Source organism: Caloenas nicobarica, chromosome 13, assembly GCF_036013445.1.
Source record: "Caloenas nicobarica isolate bCalNic1 chromosome 13, bCalNic1.hap1, whole genome shotgun sequence".
In the NCBI taxonomy this organism is placed as follows: domain Eukaryota; kingdom Metazoa; phylum Chordata; class Aves; order Columbiformes; family Columbidae; genus Caloenas; species Caloenas nicobarica.
Window position 1 is genome coordinate 5,370,721 of NC_088257.1, and position 18,417 is coordinate 5,389,137.

Here is an 18,417-nt window from a genome sequence, read left to right on the forward strand (position 1 = left end):
CAGGCTCAAGTCAGATCTTGTGTGACTTCAGCCACATGGTGCCATAAAGCCACGCTTACCACCCTGTGATGCACGCACTTAGAAAAAAAAAAAGGAAAGAACAGACACAAACACAGAGGAGCAGAATAAGAGAGGGAAGAAATTAAAATTTTCTGCACCCACAGCAGGAACCTGTCCGAGTCCCAGGATGCCCGGCTGTTCCCAGTGCTGCCTTTTTAATTATTGGCATAATCAGGTCGTGTGGCTAATCGGCACCCTGGTGTGGGAGCTCACACCTCTGCCAAGGCTTTTTTGGAATTTGTTTAGCTGCGTGACACGGTGAAACCTCATTAGGAATAGGACTGACTCTCCATAAAGGATAAGTTCTGATGAGTGGGTCTTTTCTCTTCTGCTTGAACTACTTAGTGCAAGGGCTTCTTGAATTAATTTCGTATAAGGAGCAACAAAAGCCTCTCAGACAGCTCTGCGCTCTCCTTCCCCAAATGGCTGTTTACAAGGATTCCACTGTCCTACCCTGTGTTTTTCAGCACAAAATTTGAAATATTAAGCCGACACCACCAGGGCCTGCTGCAGCTGCTTTTCACTCCTCCAGGGTGACTTTGCTCGCGCAGCAAAGAGTTGTTGTTGTGTCCCAGGGAACCACTGGCTTTGCTGGGGCTTCTTCCCTGCTGGAGCTGTTGGGTGGCTGTGACATAGTGGGAGAATAAGGTTGTGTTATGCCTAAAGAAAAACATCTCCAAGGAAAATGGACTAGAGATTTCCCACGGCTTTGGAGGAACATCCCAATCCAGACTCTCTCTCTAAATCCTCCCGTGGTTTGCCAGCAATGCCTTAATCTAGATCTTTTCCAGGAATTTCTTGCACCTTTCCAGGAATCTCTCCATCCAAAACCTTTATAGGAAATCTCCATGGCTTTCTAAGAACATAATAGTTGCTTTCCAGGGATCCTTGAGTTAGAAGGTTTGGGGCAATTTCCCTAGTTTTCCAGGAATTCTACCATCTAGAGACCTCCTAGATATTCACATAGTGCTTTCCAACAATTCTTTGGGGTAGAATCTGTCCGGAAAGTTTCCTGGTGCTTTCTAGGCTATTTCCTAACACATTTTATGAATTTTTCCAGCTGCTTTTCAGATAATTTTTTTTTTTTTTGGTGACTTTGTAGGCAATTTTCTTACAGCCTTTCAACATGTACTTTTGAGGAAAATTTCCATTGCCTTTTGTGACTTCTCTGCTGTTGCGATTTCTGCCTGTATTATGTCAAATCTGAGATTTAAGGAGAAACACCTATATTTTGAAAAAGTTGATTTTTTTTTTTTTTTCCCAGTAGAGTAATACTTTGCAATTAGAATTGCTAATGCTCAAGCGTGGTAACAGCTGAGCACGATGCAACCTTTTGGTTTGGCACAGCACTGAGGAATTGTTAGGAAAAGGAACTGATTCACTTTACTAAATTAGAACTGATGCCACAGGCACTATGAATGTTAACATCCATGTAATTATGCAAAATATTTGTACTTTTATCTACATTAAGTATGGTACAAGTGTACAAGACACAGAGGCTGTCAGAAAAACACCCACAACTTACTCAAAAGAAAAGTTTCTTAACTTCTTGGTTCCCAGAAAGAAAAAAAAAGTGTAGCGACAGGTTCTATCTAAATCTGCGTTATGTAGTGTATCATTAGACGTAAAATAAAGCAGGATTCAGTGCCTGAAGTCTCCTGCTTATTAATGGGAAGAGCTGCCCTGCTGCGCTGGTTGTGGTGTGAACAACCTGCTGCTCCTTTGGTTGTGGCGTGAACGGTGCAGCCCAAGGAAAACAGGAGCTCATTGGTTCTCCCTTTAAATTAAGACGTGAAGGTAACTGTGAATTCTGCACAAGGAAATGGAAAAATAAAGTATGACCCAGATAAATGATATGGAAAGAAGCCAGGCACAGCTAACAGTTTCTTCATACCTCTTGCTAAAGCAGAATTTTGGGGTTTCTTTTTTTTAGCTATTTCTAGTACTTATCACCCTTTTCTGCAGTGCCAGAAGACAACTCACCTGTCTGAAGCTGCTCTCAAGACCTCAGAGTGAGGCAAACCACCTATAACTTTATGGTGGCCATGGGTTAACATTTTCTGCTGGCCAACTTGAACTTCTTGTCTCGGCGGTAGGACTCAGCACAGGACAAGGCAGGTAACGGTGTGTGGGGAGACACCAGCGTGTTTCACCCTGACAGACTCTCTCAGGCTGAACTTATTGAAAGGATAAGCAGGTTTAGAAGTGATAGTGTATCTGTTCCACTTGTATTCACACACCTGCAGTGATGACACTGAAGTCTTTGCAGGTCTATAATGCTTCTCCCCATTTGGGAAAAAAAAAAAAAGAAAGTTAAATCTTAATAATTTAAACACTAAATCGTCCCACACGTTCAGAGCTGCCAAACGAATTGTAGAAATAACCCAAGATATATGATTTTACTTTCAACTCTTTCAAGTTTTAATCTGAATTTAATTATATTTTGGGAGTGGAGGCGGTGGGGGGGAGGTGTTACTATAGAACACTAAAGCTTCAGCACTTGCCAGTTTGAAGGTGACTTCTCAAAGGAGAGACTTTCTTAAGAAAGGTTTCAAGGTCAGTGGCACTTATTTTTAACAAAAAGAAGGCTCTTGAGAAAGATTCTTATCAGCAAAACCTTTGATCCTTCACTTTAGTTTTATAGATTCTTTTTGGAAGACTTTGTCACTTTTTCAAGTTCATTATTTATCTAAGAAACTTCATGCCTATGCTCAGAGAGATGTTTGACCTTTGTATGTTAAAAGTTGTTCAGGTAGCAATTATTTTAACAGAACAAGAACCTTCCTTCATTAAGCTGAACTTTGACTGACATATGTCTAAAACCATCACAGTCTGGACAGCAAAACCCCACAGTCCTGGGATAGATGCCATTTATTCATTAGATTTGAGAAGTAAATGACTTTTCATCAATATTATCGTGGTTCTGGAAGTCAAGACCAAATACCTCTGCTTACACCCCAAGAGATGGTTTGAAACAGCAGTATATAGAGATGAAATTCCTCCATGAGGTCAGCGGGATAAAAACCGTGGCAGCTTATTCGCATTCCTACTTTTCTGACAGCCATTGGAGAGAGCTGTCATTTGTGAACCAAAATACCTCAGTTAACCTCAAAAATATCTCAAGAGCTTTGTATACTGTGAGGTTCTGGACTGAATCTCACTGTCGAAAGGGGTTTCTTCTTTCCTTTAACACACAATATCAGTATTAATTACTATGACTGCTGTCATCAGTAAAGTATCAACTCAGTGTTGCGCTTGTCAGGCCAGATTCTGCCATACTGGGATGGAGTTAGGGTGAAGGGCTATCTGCTGCTACCTGTGACAGAATTAGGATTTAGCCGTTGTATATTCTGAGTTTGGTTGTTGTTACTGTTGTTGTTGTTTTTAAGAGAGAGGTAACATTAGTGATTCTGAAGCACCAGCCCGTTCTAAGCCAGCAAAGCTGTATTCCAGCTCATATCCTAATACATCTTATTCATAAAATCATCAGCTGATCCTTTGTACTGGTTCTGGTGATCTACAAAGCCTCAAAGCAGTTTCTTTTTAAGACGGTACATTGGACGGAATTGGTTCTGCTGTAGATACTCCACTGCTCAGCAGCAGCAGTCATGTTTAAGTGAGAAACTGCAGTAAGGAGGATGTAACGGTACCAGCCGTGGAACACCAGTGGTGTTTGCTGTCTTCCCTCATGAGCGATGGTCTCAGAGCAGGTGTTCCCATGGCTGTGGTTGCGGTCAAGTCTCGGAGCTTCAGAAGCTCATGCTGTGAGCAGAATTAACTTTTCTGTTACTAAGATCAAGTGTATCATCTTATACGTTGTATGAGGGTTTATGACACAGGACTGCTGACAGGTGCTGCCCCAAAGAGGGCACTGGGAACCTGGATGTGGGATGGTCAGAGCTGGATGGCAAATTGGCCTTGTTGCAGTAGAATGTGTGGTTGTCCTTTTCCCTGATACTGTCCAGACAACTCACAGTCATCAGCCTGAGTTCTGCATCGTATGCATAAACAGATTTTTTTTTTTTTTTTTCCTGTTCTGTTGAGAGTCTGATGGGAAAACTGCAGGTGGTTTCTCAGGGATGGATCTCAGTCCTAGAGGTGTATTACTGGTATGTGTGTCTGCGTACATACGTACATGTGCAAAGTGCTGCTTTGTCACGGCAGGGCATTTTAAACTGCTGAGAGACAGAAAAACCTTTCAGTAAAAACAACAACAACAAAACAAAACACAACGCAACACCAAAAAACTCCAAACAAAAACCCGAACACATCACACCACACCCCCACCTTCCCCAAAACTCAGAGGAAGCATTTGTTTTAGAGAAGAGCTAATTTCACTGTGGGACTCCATCAAAAATTGACTGATGCCTGCTTGAGAAGCTTATGAAAAGTCATTTAGCAAGCAAAAGGGCATTGCTACCAGGTTGAACAAGTGCAGCACACTTCCCTACCCTTGGGCTCTGCACCTGGAAGCATTGTAAAATCAAAAAAAAAGTGAGAAATACTGGATTTCCTACAGGAATCATGTGTCTCACCTTAGCAGTGTCCAGGCAAGGTGTTAATGTAAACTGAACTGGGGTTGAATTCCAGGGTTTAAGGAGCTCTGCTGTATCATGTTCCTTCAAGATATTTAATAACTTCATTTTTTTTTTTCGTGTAGCCAATATTGGTAAATGGTAGTGTTTGCTCAACAGTGCTTTAGCGCCTTTAAGTCTGGTCTTGGTACTCAGGTTCTTTTAACGTGTCTCAAATGATGTTCCCCAGATCAGAATCACTCCTCATGTGGAGCATTTGGGTACTGTTTGAGCAAGTGAAGGCAGCGGTGAGTGCCCGCCAGCAGATGGGACACAAGTCAGGGAGAAAGTCTGGTTGTAGCTGGGTAAGGTATTGTCTTTAGTCCTGTTACCTCCTTGTTCTTTTGTTTTCTGGAAAGCAAGAGCTGAAGTGGAATGAGGTGGTTTCCAGCTGCTACTTTAAAGCCTGACAAATAACCACAGCTGCTGGTGGGATAGGAGGGTCCACAGTGAAAAGCTTGAAGTGCTGATCATCCCACCCTTAAGCAAGATACCAAATTTTTAAGCTAGAATGTGAATACACTGACATTTAGCTTGGGAACAGTCTCCAAAGTTGTTTATAATTCTTACTTATTCTATGACTGGGTGAAATATTTTGTCAGTCATGAAATCTCTTCTAAATCCCAGAGAACTGCTGTGAAGGAAGCAGTTTGTGTGTGATCACAAACCAGCAGTTTCTTCAGACTTGCTGTATATGACAGCTCTCCTCCTCAGGAGTTTTACTCTTTCAAGTAAGAGTAAAGATGCATAAGAAAAATGCTTTCTCTGTCTTCTATGTAGATCTGGGTCAGCACGGGAGAAGCAAGGAAAGTCAGCTGAGCAGTGGCTGATGTACATAGGAGGTATTTGATTTGTATTGACTATCACAAATATCTTGAGCCCCAAAATGTGATTCATATGGGAGACTGACAAACTTCGATGTCAGCATCGCAGCGGCAACAATAAAAAAAGAAAGGAGGAGCAACTGCCACAGAGAGAGAACTCTGGCAACAGTCCTTCACAGGGTGACTTTCTGTGTTGTTGGACAAAGAGGGAGCAATTAATGGGAGCGTTATTTTCCTAACAGAAGCTCACATTTTGCTCTCAGCTACGTGTCAGCAACTATGCTAAAGTAATTGGAATAACACCTCTAGCAGAAGAAGTTCAGATACCGTGGTGATGATTGCGAACGGAGAGAGCAGTTAGATAGCCCAAGATGCACAGATGACAAATTGGTTCTGTTAAATGTATTTTACAAGTCAGAGAGATTTTCACCTATGGCTTTCTTTTGAACCAAACACTAAAACAGAGAGCTTTAGAAATCATCTTCCTAGAGAAAGGTTCATTTGCAGGAATTTTACATTTGCTTTACAAAGGCTTCGGAGATGCAAATTCTGTTTTCTTTGAAGTCAGCAGAAATTTTGCAGATATAAACTGTGATCCTGGTTATGCAATCTTATTTATTACTGGAAATCTAGACAATATACTGTTCTACCACATCTGTATGATTAGAAAGAATTTTCTATGTGATACTTCTAAAGATGTGCAGGTCATGAGTTTTCAGAGTAGGCTAATGACACCTGGATGTTAGTTTTGAAACATGGCTAGAAAATCTGTAGGTAAACCTGAGCAGTATGTCTATAAATGTTTCATTGCCATGAATATTTGCTGAAGATCTGCTCCCCAGGAACTAACTACAGAGGACAGAATTTGATTTTTTACATTCCCAGCTAACACTCAAATAAGATTAACAAAACCATTATTGATCATGATTTTTCTTTTCTTTTTTTTCAGAACATCTGGAACTAGCTCTTAGGGAGTTTAAATGATTAAACTTGTGATAATTCTATGACAGGCTGCAGTTGATATGAACTTTATTCTTTGAATTATATCTCAGGTAAATCACTGTGTCTGGGTGGGAACTGGGCTGACATGTCCTGAGAAGAAATCAAACTTGTTTCTACACAGTAAAGACAGTCACTATGTGCCTACCAAAACCTAGGTAATCCACTCGGAGCAGGACTTACACAGTATTCCCAGTCTGTGGCAGTTTCTCTAGGCAGCTTAAAGGGAGCTGATTGGCACCTCAGACTTAAAGATTTCTTCACTGGTGTCCCCTGAAAAACAAGGTAGCTCAGCTTGTCCACCGCCTCTCTGTCCTCAGAACTGGTATCTTCCATCTAGTATTTTTACTCAGCAACATGTACACAGGGTGACAAAGTTTTTCATCTTTCACGAACAAGTTACTTTATAGAGTAGAGCCTGCAAAACTGATGCTTGTGAGAATATTTGCTTACATTTGCTTGTAAGTGCTAATTGAGCTGTTCGGCCATTAAAATACTCCTTGCAGTGAAATACAAGTGTGTTGAATTGTGATGATCTTCAACCACTTTTGTTTAGGAAGCTCCAGAGAAAATAATGACATGCTTGGGTTTCATACAGCTGAATAGTACAGCAGAGCTTCATTCAGTGCAGAAATACTGATGTTCATCCAGAAAATGGAAGCATTGACCTATACATAAAAGCAACATGCATGAATTTTTAGAAATAAAAGTTCAGCTTCATAAGAGGGATTATCCTTTTCTTTTTAGCGGCGTATGGAAGTTAAAGTCACTGCTTGACGGGCTGTAGCTGACAACGAAAATTATATGGTCTGACAGCCTTCCTACTTAACACAGAAGGTCAGCTTCCGTGGTATCAGGAATCATTCCCTTTGTAATTGTTCTGGGTAAATATAGGTTTCTTTTATAAGTTTCGGCCAGACTCCAATATAAAAGCCTGTAGATCAGACACGGTGGGAAGCAGATTGTCTCTTCATAGGTGTCTCAAAACTCATTCAGTGCAAGACTTCAGAAAAAAACCAAACCAAAACCAAACCAAAAAAACCCTGCTACAGGTGGTGTCACTAGTGGCTCTGTTTCATTTCTTCTCTTCCTCAGCTTCTGCTTTTCCCAGATTTTGTCTAAGCATTTTAGGCAAACAGCTTCTACATTGTGTAATGGTCAGGTATGTTGCAAATGGAAGAGTTTTGTGTTAATGCCTGCAAGAGGGCTGTAAGCGTGCATTTCTCCTAGTATGATAGTCACTGCAGTAGAACTAGGAAAGGGTTCTGTATTCAGGTTATCCGAAGCTTCTTTGTGCTAATTACTTCACCATGTGTTAGAGAAGAACCTCCCAATAATCCCAGAATAGATCTGCAGGCAGAGCTACTAAATGACTTATAATGAATTGTTCTAAGCACAAGGTTCCCTGGACCCTGGCCTCATGCATTAATTTCAAAGTCAATCTTCCTCAAATAATTTCCTCTGTCTAATTTTGTCATAACACTGAAAATTTACAAATTTGACCCAAGTTCCACTTTGCAGCTGGAAGCCAGAAGTAATAGCACTTTGCTGAGTATTAATGTTTCCTCCTACAAGGAAGTTTCTCCAAGTCTGTGCCAGCCAGTGGCTATTCTCATGGACAGAGTGTGAGGTATTGGCATAGACAAGAAGTTTCAGGGCCTTGTATGGAGAATTTCAGCTCTTCTCTTCTACCTAACTATATGTCAAATGTTAATTCTGCCTTGGAGGTAACTCAGATCTCTCTAAATTCTTGAGCTAGAGCTAGGTGAACTCACTCAGATGAGCCTCAGGGTTAGTATCTGTACAACAGACGTTATCTCTCTATGCTGCTCTTCACATTGGTTTCATGTCTATCCCGAGGCGGAAGAATGCTGTTTCCACATTAAATTCATGTTACTTGCTCGCCTTTATCATTTTGGAAAGCAACTTTTTGCATCTCAGAAGTGTCTGACCTGGTATCTGCAGAATCTGCTGTGGGGAATGTCAAATCAACATTTCCAAAGTTCTGCTAGTTAGAGGGAAAATAATCAGAGGAAGGCATCTGTCAGTCTTTTGCCAGCTGAACATCTGGGAAATACAAAGTGGTCCCAGAAAAGTTGTTGCACTGAGGCATTTTAACAGCTATTTGCTAAGCAAACATTGGTAATTAACAGAGAACTTGAGAACATTGCCTATCAGGTTTTCCTTGTGCCTGGCATCTCATTGCCTATGTACAAGTCACAGCTGCATTTGTTACTCAGCATCAGGCCGAGGGGACCACCTTAGGAGGTACCCCAGGGAGGAAGCAGAGGTAGTACAGTAACATTTGGAAAAGAAAGGCAGAACAAAGCATTCTTGGATGGAGCATCTTCTGCACCCATGCTTTTGGACTCATCTCCCCAGATTATCCTTCTTAGAGACAGGAGCTGAACTCAAACATCTTCAATCCCCCCAAGGACCATACTGAGAATAGCTGGTTTTTTTCCTACTACTCCACAGTTGTGCTGTTATTTTCCTTCCTTAGGAACTATTCGTGGTTCCCAGGAGTGTTGATCCCTTCTGGGGGGCCAGCAGACACCCCTGACTTCCCACCCTCTGCAGAACTGACCACTGGAGAGGCTGCAAGCCCATCAGTTTAGGCTGCGTGCAGTTGGCTTTAAATGGAACATTTGCATAAATGATGTTTCAGTCTGTGTTAGTGTCTCTCTTTGCACCTAATCAGCCCTCTCATCTTGAGGGAAATCATTGCGGAGAGGTTTCAGGATGTCAGAGCTTTTCCGTGCCAGCTCCCCCACCCAGCCACGCAAGAACCAGCTTCCCCTCTTGGGCTGAGTGGGACATAATCCATCCCACTTTCCACAATGACTGTAATCCCAGCACTGTTTATTCAAGCATGGCCATGCTATGATTAGAGCCAAGGGCTTTAAACATTCAAATGATGCTGTTGGCAGAGATTATGCTCCGACGAGTGAACTGCCAGCACCTCCTCTATGATTTGTGCAGCCTTTTCCCACCAGTAACTGAAATGCCTTAGTGTGGTCTGGAACCTAAGTAGAAGAAAGGGCTTTTCCAGTCTCACCTCTGGCTTTAATATGCTTCCCCCACTCCTTCAGCACACCTTGTCTCTGGGCTTTTAAATAACTGACATGGCCGAGTGGACCATCTTTTTCTTTAAACTTCTTTAATCTCTTACTCCAGGCAGAACAGTCTCCTATCTGAATGCTGGGTGAAGTCCTGAACGCCAGCTCCAGAGTCAGAAGAGAAAAAGCTTTAATACCTCTGGAAATCCCTCTCTGTGCAACACGTAAAAAAAAATCCCTTTCCAAATCTGTCTCCTGCTGATGAACAGAAAACCCATCCTGCTCATGCTGGCACGGCTGCGTCCACTCCCAAGAGGCAGCTACTTTGCAGCCTGCCAGCAGCTGCTTCAGAAGCATATTCCTCTCTTTAGGTACGTGAATGTTCCCAATGAAACCAGACCTAGCCTTGGCACTGCTGGACCAGGAACGGTGATTTCATCACTAATTTTTTTCAGCTATCTTTTAACTTGAGCCTTCCTGTTTGAAGGGATTTTAGCTGAAGTTGACAGCTTTCCTAAAATTCTTAAAGTGAAACAATATTCCCTGGAAAATGCAGGTTGAAGCTAGTTGTTAGCAGTCTCATGCACACAGGCCTTTTTCTTGTCCTAACAAGCTTCAAATGCCTCTTAGCTTACCTGTTGTTATATTAAAAACCTGTGGTTCCCCACTGTGGCTCCGAGTTCTCATTAGTCAGAGTGAGGAGCAGGCACTGTATGGAGCAGCAGAGATGCTGAGAGCGGGTGCTGCTGCCTGGGGCAGGACGATGCTGGGGGATGGACCTGCCCAAAATCATAGCCTGGTTTGTGCTGAGCAAGCAGTTTGTCTGCTGCTGCTTTGGTGGAGGGCAACTGCCTTTCCTGTGCCATGTTTCTGAGTTCCTGTGTGTTTAGCGTAAGCAAATCCCATGTTTAACCCCAGGAGACTCCACTTGGCTTCTGGTATTGAAGCAAGCCAGAGAAATTGCCACTAGAGCAATGCAGCCATGTTTAATTTCTTGTGGATGTGAGAAGTTCTGGCAGTGAAAAGTCTTGAGAGGCATGGAAAAACCCGAGGTGGGAAGTCACTGCCTAATCAGTTTTGCAGTTCAGCAAGGATCATTTACATTTAGCCATTTATCGAAGTGCAACCGAGTATTTTGCAAGAACGTTATATATATTTCAGCATAGAGCAAACCCAAATAAGTCGGGACAGTTCCAGTGTCATGCTGTTGCGATATCCTCCGGGAGTGCATTCTTTTCTAGATTTGACCGAAGAGCAATTGCTTCTGGATTTGCCAGAGTGATTCTAGATTTGCACCCTAGGCATCGTCATTATGGCTTCTAACTATTTTGTTCAGGTGCAAGTGCCCATGTACGTTGGGCTCCCATGCAGCACCATGTGGCTGGCTGAAGGGTGTTTGGGTGGTGTGGACTCAATGACTGGTAGTTCTCCGTTTTCTTTGGGAGGGTAGGAAGTGAATTTAACATTTCTGGGTTCCCTTTAAGTCCTCCTAAGGCAAGAATCAAGCATGTGCGATGAAGCTTGTTCTTTCTATTCTGTCAACAGTAAAATAACAATATCCCCAAGTCCTAACTGCTCTCATAAATTAAGTGAGTAATTGCGATCAGGTCAGATGTAGTTATTTTCTGGAGTCCATGTAACTTTACAGCCGTCTGGCAGTGACTTCTGGTGCACAACACCAAAGCCATTACAGCATTAGATCAGCTCCACATCTCATGAGGGAACATGGTTTCTCAGTGGTCCCAAGCATGTTCCATTTTTACTCCTGTTGCAAACAGATTTGTGCTGCAGCCCAAAGTGCTATAATATGTGCATTACATCTTTCAGCCTGCTGCATGATGGCCAATGTGCTCCTCACCTAATTATTTTTTATGTAGTGACATGAAAACATAAAAAACCCCAGGTCCTTCTTTAATATGCAATTAGAGGCCACTTTATATAGGCCATGCAATGTTAATGGAATTTAGCAGCTTATAAGTGTGTTTTAATTGCAAATAATTGATTGTAATTTATTGAATGAATTATTTACCCTCAGTTGCTTGCCATCTCCATTCCTTCACCTTCTGAGGCTTATCTTAAGGTCCTACTGCAGTGCTCATGCAAAGCAGGGCTGAAAATATTCTTCTGAGAGCAGTAGGCCTCAGGTTATTATCATTATTCTTTAACTATTTATTTATATTTAGCCTTCCTGTTTTGGCTCTGGTGGCTTAGTCTTGTCTTTCTCAGGAAGTGAGGAGCTCACATCAGCTCTCCTGAGCCAAATGAGCATATGGTTTATTGTTTATGCCCACGATCCAAGTTTATGTTAGAGAACTAAGGTGTGCAGCAGGTGAGCCCAAGTGCGCCATGCAGCTGCACAGCCAGCATCAGGACTGAGGCTCAGCAAACCAGAGATCCCAGCTGAGAATGCGGAAAAAAAAAAAAAAAAAAATCCATAAAAGCATTAATTTAATGTCATGCTAAATGCCTCTGCTGGTGTGGAGCCCTCACTGCAGAGCCCAGTGCTGGGCAGGGACAACCTCTTTTATAGCTTGGCTATAAAGAATTAATTTAAAAGCAGGATGTGGCCTTTATGTCTCCTGATTTCTTTGTTCCCATCATTAGCCTTTAAGCAGCAGCTCGCTGTACTCGTGTTTTAGTTTAGCACAAAACCAGTGAGGTGGGGGAAGATGCAGGGCAGTGGGTGACGCCTCTTGCGGGAGCAGTTCCAGCCACAGCAGATGTCTGTAGACCAAAAAGCGCTCGTGTCTGTCACTTGGCACTGGATGAGCGATGGCATGCGCCAGCGTAGTGTGCAAGTGGGGTCACAGGGTATGTTGGGATATTAGTACACCAGGCTGGTGTTTGCAAGGAATCAGATTTTTGTACTGCAAAATGTCTTCTCGCCACAGGAACAGTGCACTCGTGTCCCCTGCCGTCACCCCGGGCAGCGCTGCGCTGCCAGTTTATGTTTCCTTTGACTGCTAAACTGTTCATTGCAAATTAATTCATAAATAATTCATCGCATGTTGCATTCTGTGCTTAAAAGTTCATCGCGTGGGTGGTGGGTTGTGGGTTTTCTTGGAAGTGACAGTGTTTTCTACTTTCTTTTTGCTTTGTTAATCCTGTGCATGTAAGTGTGCAGAGCTCCCATAACATTCACAGCCTGGTGGTTCCACTATAGATGTTTTAATGTCTTTATAGCAGATGATAGTTATTTTCAAATTTGTGTATTATGGTTCAAGATGATTGTGTTGCAAAAACTCTCTTTTGAGATTGGGGTTTATTGAAATACCCAAATGCTTTTGGGAATTGCTACAACTGACACGAAAATGACACATTATTCAGAAGCACGTGTTCCTCCATCCCCATGCATGATCTCTTTCTCTCCCCTCTCTCTCTCTCCCCCCATCCCTTCTTTCCTTGCCCCCCCAACCAGCTGGTTATTACTCCTAAGCCTGTTGATACTAGAAAGCAATGGGAAGTTTTTAATTACCCTGGATATGGCAGTCAGCTGCTTTGCAGCGATGGTTTGCAAAAGCAAGTTGTGTTTACAAGGGCGTTAAGATAAACGTGAGCTCTAATACGTCAGCTCTAATACTGCTTATTTCAGCCCTGGGGCCTCCTCGGTTTGTTCCTGCAAGAGCATTGAAACCCATATAAATATGTCATGTGGGACACACTGAGGTGAAAACCATGTCTTGTTCCTGCTGACAGACTTCTTGCTATGGTGGGGAGGGCATGTCGTGCTATGGAGCATCCCACGTGCTGGCACGCTTGCATCCTGCTGTGCTGGGCGGAGCGGGGCAGTTCTCTGGGGCTGCATGCACTGGGGACGCTGCGGTTTGCAGCTGTCAGGACATGGTGCAGCCAACCCCACCTGCAGCAGCTTCCATCCATCCCGGGGGCAGGAGACGTAGCACGTTGCTTGGATGAAGGAGGGAGGCTCAGGCTAAGAGCATCAGCCATACAGAGATACAGCACCACTCTTTGGCATGTGCGTGTACTGTTTCTTTGTTGTTGTTAATTTTTATTTTATTTTTTTGTTTTTGTTAATCTCCCTGATCCGGCAAAGCAGACGTTAAGAGCCATGTTCAACAAGTAAAAATCCCACCTCAGTCACGTCCAGCATCCTCTGGCTGACTTGGAGCTCTCAGCTGCTAAACTCAAGTTGTAGGTAGCGTTTAGACCAGGTAATGCAGATACAGTTTTTGTTTGAAGAGGTGCTGAGACACTGAGCAGCACTGAGGTCCTATTGTCTCCTGTGTACTTGTGAGTTATGCTGTCATTTCAAATATTTCTGTGTCATAGTCTGAGTCAGGGGGTGGCACAGGAACCTGTTGAGGAAGGAGAGGTGGGACCAGGAGCCCCAGGAGGGGTCCGGCCCCAGCAGGAGCCCAGGCTGCTGCAGTGGTGGGAGCAGCAAACCAAGCCAAATGAGGCTATTTCAGACATTTAAAAGGTGTTTTGTGCTTTTCCCCTCCCTACACACACCCACTGAATGGAGCAAAGCAGATGGGCACATGCATTCCCCCGCGAGGAGGCAATGGGCTTGTTTTCTGCCTGCATTGCCCTGCTGCTTATGAGACTGAAAGCAAAGCCTCGGAGGGCAAAAAAAAAAAAAGTCCCTGTAGGTGTGAAAGGGAAAATACCACAGCTGATGTCACACAAGCTTAGTTGTGTGATGGCCTGAAGCAGAGCTGTTATGTGAAGGGCTATTCACAAACCCCAATTTTAAAAATGCAGATCATATCAGTAATGTATATTACAACAGCCCAATAGTGTGAATGAAATATTTAAAGACTACCTACACTCTGCTTTTTATTCTGAAATGACTGCAGAAAAGAGCCAAGTTCTAGCTGCTGGCCAGACTCTTGCTTTTTCTCTATTAAATGAAGCCATATAATTTTCCTCTGGGACACATTTGGCACTGGAGCTATTTAGATCTGAACCTTCATCACTAAATTCAGAAGGATTTTTTTCTGTTCAGTTTAAGGAGTGAGGAATCAAGGTCACAGCACTGGAGAAAAACTGTTAAAAACAGGTACTTCTCGTCACTGATTTCTGGACATTGTTCATGAGATAAAAATAATCACCCTGATTTAACAACTGAACTTCAGCAGTAGCAACTTGCCTGTACTAAACTTAGATGAAAACCACAAAAACTGAGCTGCACCTTAAATTTTAAAATGTTGAAGTTGTTGTCATTTTACAGAGTACGAAATGGACTCATTTCATCTCAGTGATTCTCTTCTGGTTTCGCAATTATTTTTTTTGTTAGTTTGGGTCATCTTTTCAGTTTGCTATTTAGGGAAAAAAAAAAAGAAACAATGCATTACCTATAGAAGTAGAAAGGAAAGAAAGCAAAAATTGGGAAGTACTCCTTAAAAAGTGAAAGGCAAGACACCTGCGAAAAAATTACATTGTGATAATTTTCCCAGGAGTCAATTTCAAAAGACAAACTCTTTTTAACTACAGCTTCCCAGGCTTTAAAAATGGTTAACATACTGTTGCTACTGAGTGCCACACTTTGCATTTCTAGCATGGGGGCACTGCAAATATGCTGTTGTTAAGGCTGAATTTCATAACTACTCACCGCTTAAATCCCACCACATTTACAGGTAGCTGATGAGGAATTTGCTGGGACAGGGGAAGGGTCCAGTTGCTGCTGCCCTGTGAAGTTCCTGCCAACATGCTTCTTAATTGGGGTTAATTAATGAATTATTTCATTGTCAGTTTGCTAGAAATTCCAAATTCAGGCCAAGAACTGCAGCTGAAGTTCAGCTGAAAGATGTCTTTTTTCGAATTATTTTTTTTATTTTTTAAGTGCAAACAGCTCAAAACCCAGCGAGCGAGAGAAAAGCTGTGCGTGCCCACCAAACAGTACTGAGTGAACTTATTTGGAGCCCGGTAAACAGTAGCCCCTACAAACTGGTGAGCAAGTATCCCTACAGCTGGAGTTTGGCAGAGTCTCTGCTGTCAGGACTGGGCTTGCACTCTGTGCATTTGGAAGGCACGCACATCTTTTCAGCCGGATTGAATTCTTGCTGTTCGTTTAGATAATGAGCCTCAATCAATGCTCTCATTTACTGACAAAAATCCAGGGCAAACAAATTCATATTTAAAACCCAGCTCCTGCAAAATGCCCTCACAAGTGATTGCCTGGCATGCGCAGAGTCACCCATGAGCATCTGATTAGTTAGCCAATTAGAATAAAACTGATGGATCATTAAAGCAGCCAGAGGTTTTCATGAGCCTTTCTGTGAGTTGGTCCATTATGCTGTTTTGTTTTAATTATTTCTTTGCAGGCAGACTTGAGCTTGTGCTCCCCACGCTGTGCACCCAGCTCTGGTCCCCCTTGGAAAACCCAAAGGTCCCGCTGGTTTGGAGCACAAGCAGCACCAGATCCCCTCTACCAGCAAGTGATCCTCTCCCAGAGGTTTATGATGCTCAGGCAGAATCTCAGTGCCTGCGACACATCTTGGCTGTGAGACACTAATGTAGGACAAGGGTGAGAAGTTCAACAAAACTGTAAGCAAGTTGCTAACTACACATTCTGCAAAGGGAAGATTTTTTGTTTTGCCGACGACAGGTTTTCTTCCAACAGCCATCTGTAGAGATTCTCATTTCATCCTCTACAGCATTTTTGGCACGAATGTATCCAGGACTTTATGCTGTGAAATGGATCACTAGTGTGATGAAAGTTTGAGGTCTAACTCATGTTTGCCATGCTCAAACAAACAAACAAAAGACTCTCAACGCATCTTTCCTTCTTAACAATCATTATTTTATTAATATATTTTACAAGATTGCAGTTGAAATCATTTAAATACAAATTATTTTTTATACACAAAGTGTAATAAAGTTAAAATAGTTCCTTGTGTAATTCATAGCATTATTGCAATGCTTACAAAATTTTGCATAGAGTGTGCAAGGATTGATGTTATTTGATACAAAAAAGCTTTATATTTTCCCACACAACCACACACATACATAAATTAAAAAGAAGAAAGCCAAACAAATCTGAATTCCTTAATGAGAACTGTGATAAGACCTTAAAATCATTTTGTCCTGTTTACATGGTCAAGATCATTGGTGGTTATCAGAGTAGAGGTCAGACAAGGTATTTTGCCATCACAGATGAAAACTGCTATAGCATATGGGTCATGCCTTTTATGCTACTGCTGTAGATGAACTGGGTTTTGCTTTGACTCACATTGAATGTTGTTTTGTTGTTGGGTCTACCTATGTGGAGCATTTGTTGGGTTAGTATCAACAACTCTATTGGCATTTGTGCACAAGGAAACTAATCCAAATAAGGGATGGGCAAAAAAAACCCCAAACCAAACCCAAAGGCATCTGAGTCAGATCCAGCAGCTCAATCCCTTCCCTCTACTCTAACTACGGTGTAGTGCAGGCCCAGACTCAGATGTGGGTTCCAGCTCAAGAAAAGCTCTGACCTAGGGAGGAATCTAGGTGTGAATGCTGCCAGCTGAGCCCTTCTTCAACAAATATACTGTATAATTGCTCAGATCTGCTCTTTATGAGGTTTCTAGCATGCTCTTACTTTGACAAGCAAGGGCAGGACTCGTTCATCTTTACCTTCAGTGCTTGCTCTGATAACCCACAAAAAGTGTTATGGGATGCTGTACAGGTATTAACAGGACAGAGCAGAGGCTGGTTTAAGAGCTACTTGGCTCCACTTTCTGGAGTTACGGCCAGTGCTTTCAAGGTGGTCAAAGGCTTGTTAGAACAGCAACCAACGACTACCAGCATTATTTATACCACTCAGACTGCAGATACATCTCATCTATAAAATCGTTAATACTGCCGAAGTATTTCATTATCCGTTATATCAAGAATAGCACTGAAATTGAGTGCTCAAGCCCAGAGGAGGACCCAGATGAAGCCGAATTATCAGGCTCTGGTTTAGCGAAGGTCTGGTTTAGCCCAGAGAAATCTAGCCATAGTGTTGGGGGTTGGTGTTGTTTGCAGCTAAGTGTGGGAGAAACTCTAACAGCAACATTTTTTTGCAACTACACTCCAGCCTTTGATAAAAATAGAACCGCCCACAAATAATTATTCTGTTGCTCTCCAGTGTGAGCCTGCCTCAGGATGTCTCAAGGACTCAGTTATGAGGAAATTTTTAAAAGACCAAAGAAACTACACTGCTTTAGAAAGTGATAATGCATTTATCAGTAGCATTGGAATGCTTTATCTCCTATCAGCAGTTAAGCCTTTTGAATGGGGCAAAAATGTGAGAGCACAATGCAATTTAAAATTCCTGTTACATGCAAAGATGCACACGACCTATGCTTTGCAATGGGTCTATTCCTATAATGGCAAATACGTTAGAAATGGTGAGACTTTCCATTTGGGTAGGACCTGATGAAGGCTCCAGAAAATCCTTTTTAATCTTAGAAGAAAAGACTGTTTAACTAAGGCTGCATGTTTTTATCTGAAGCATTCGGTAGCAGGGCAGAATGTAAATCTGAGACTTTCACACAAATTTCTCCTTCTGATATTTTTCTCCTGTAGGCAGAAAGATTCAACCAATAAAATGCGAGACAAACATACAATTACGTATCAGTTCAAAGTGGACACATCCTTCCTATTTTTTTTTTAAATACTGCTTAAAAACTAACAAAAACTCGATCCATGGAGATGAGTTGCCTCAAAGGAAATTTGGCTTCCCCTGAACAAGCTGCCCGTCTCTACTGACTAGTGGCAGAAAATCCCGGCTGTAATAAGGTGGGACATTTCCTGCGAGTGGCACCAGTGATACCTTTCCCTCAAGAATTACGCTTGTAGCAAATTAATTTTTAAGGGACTCACACCTCTAGTTTAAAGTGACTTGGATGGGAAATCTCAGTGGTGCACCATGATTATATTTTCTTCTTTGCTTTGGATAAAAATCCTGCA

At 42.4% G+C, this 18,417-nt stretch overlaps 1 protein-coding gene across 2 annotated transcripts in view; it reads right to left on the reverse strand.

The window, feature by feature from the left end:
• Window positions 1–16,311: 16,311 nt before the first annotated feature.
• The window catches only part of SGCD (sarcoglycan delta), a 341,024-nt gene continuing 338,918 nt past the window's right edge, over window positions 16,312–18,417 (reverse strand). For both annotated transcript variants that reach the window (XM_065643762.1, XM_065643760.1), the window contains exon 10: window positions 16,312–18,027. In XM_065643762.1, coding sequence (XP_065499834.1) covers window positions 17,950–18,027 — 78 coding nt within the window. In that variant the 3' untranslated portion in view covers window positions 16,312–17,949. The remainder of the gene's footprint in view (window positions 18,028–18,417) is intronic.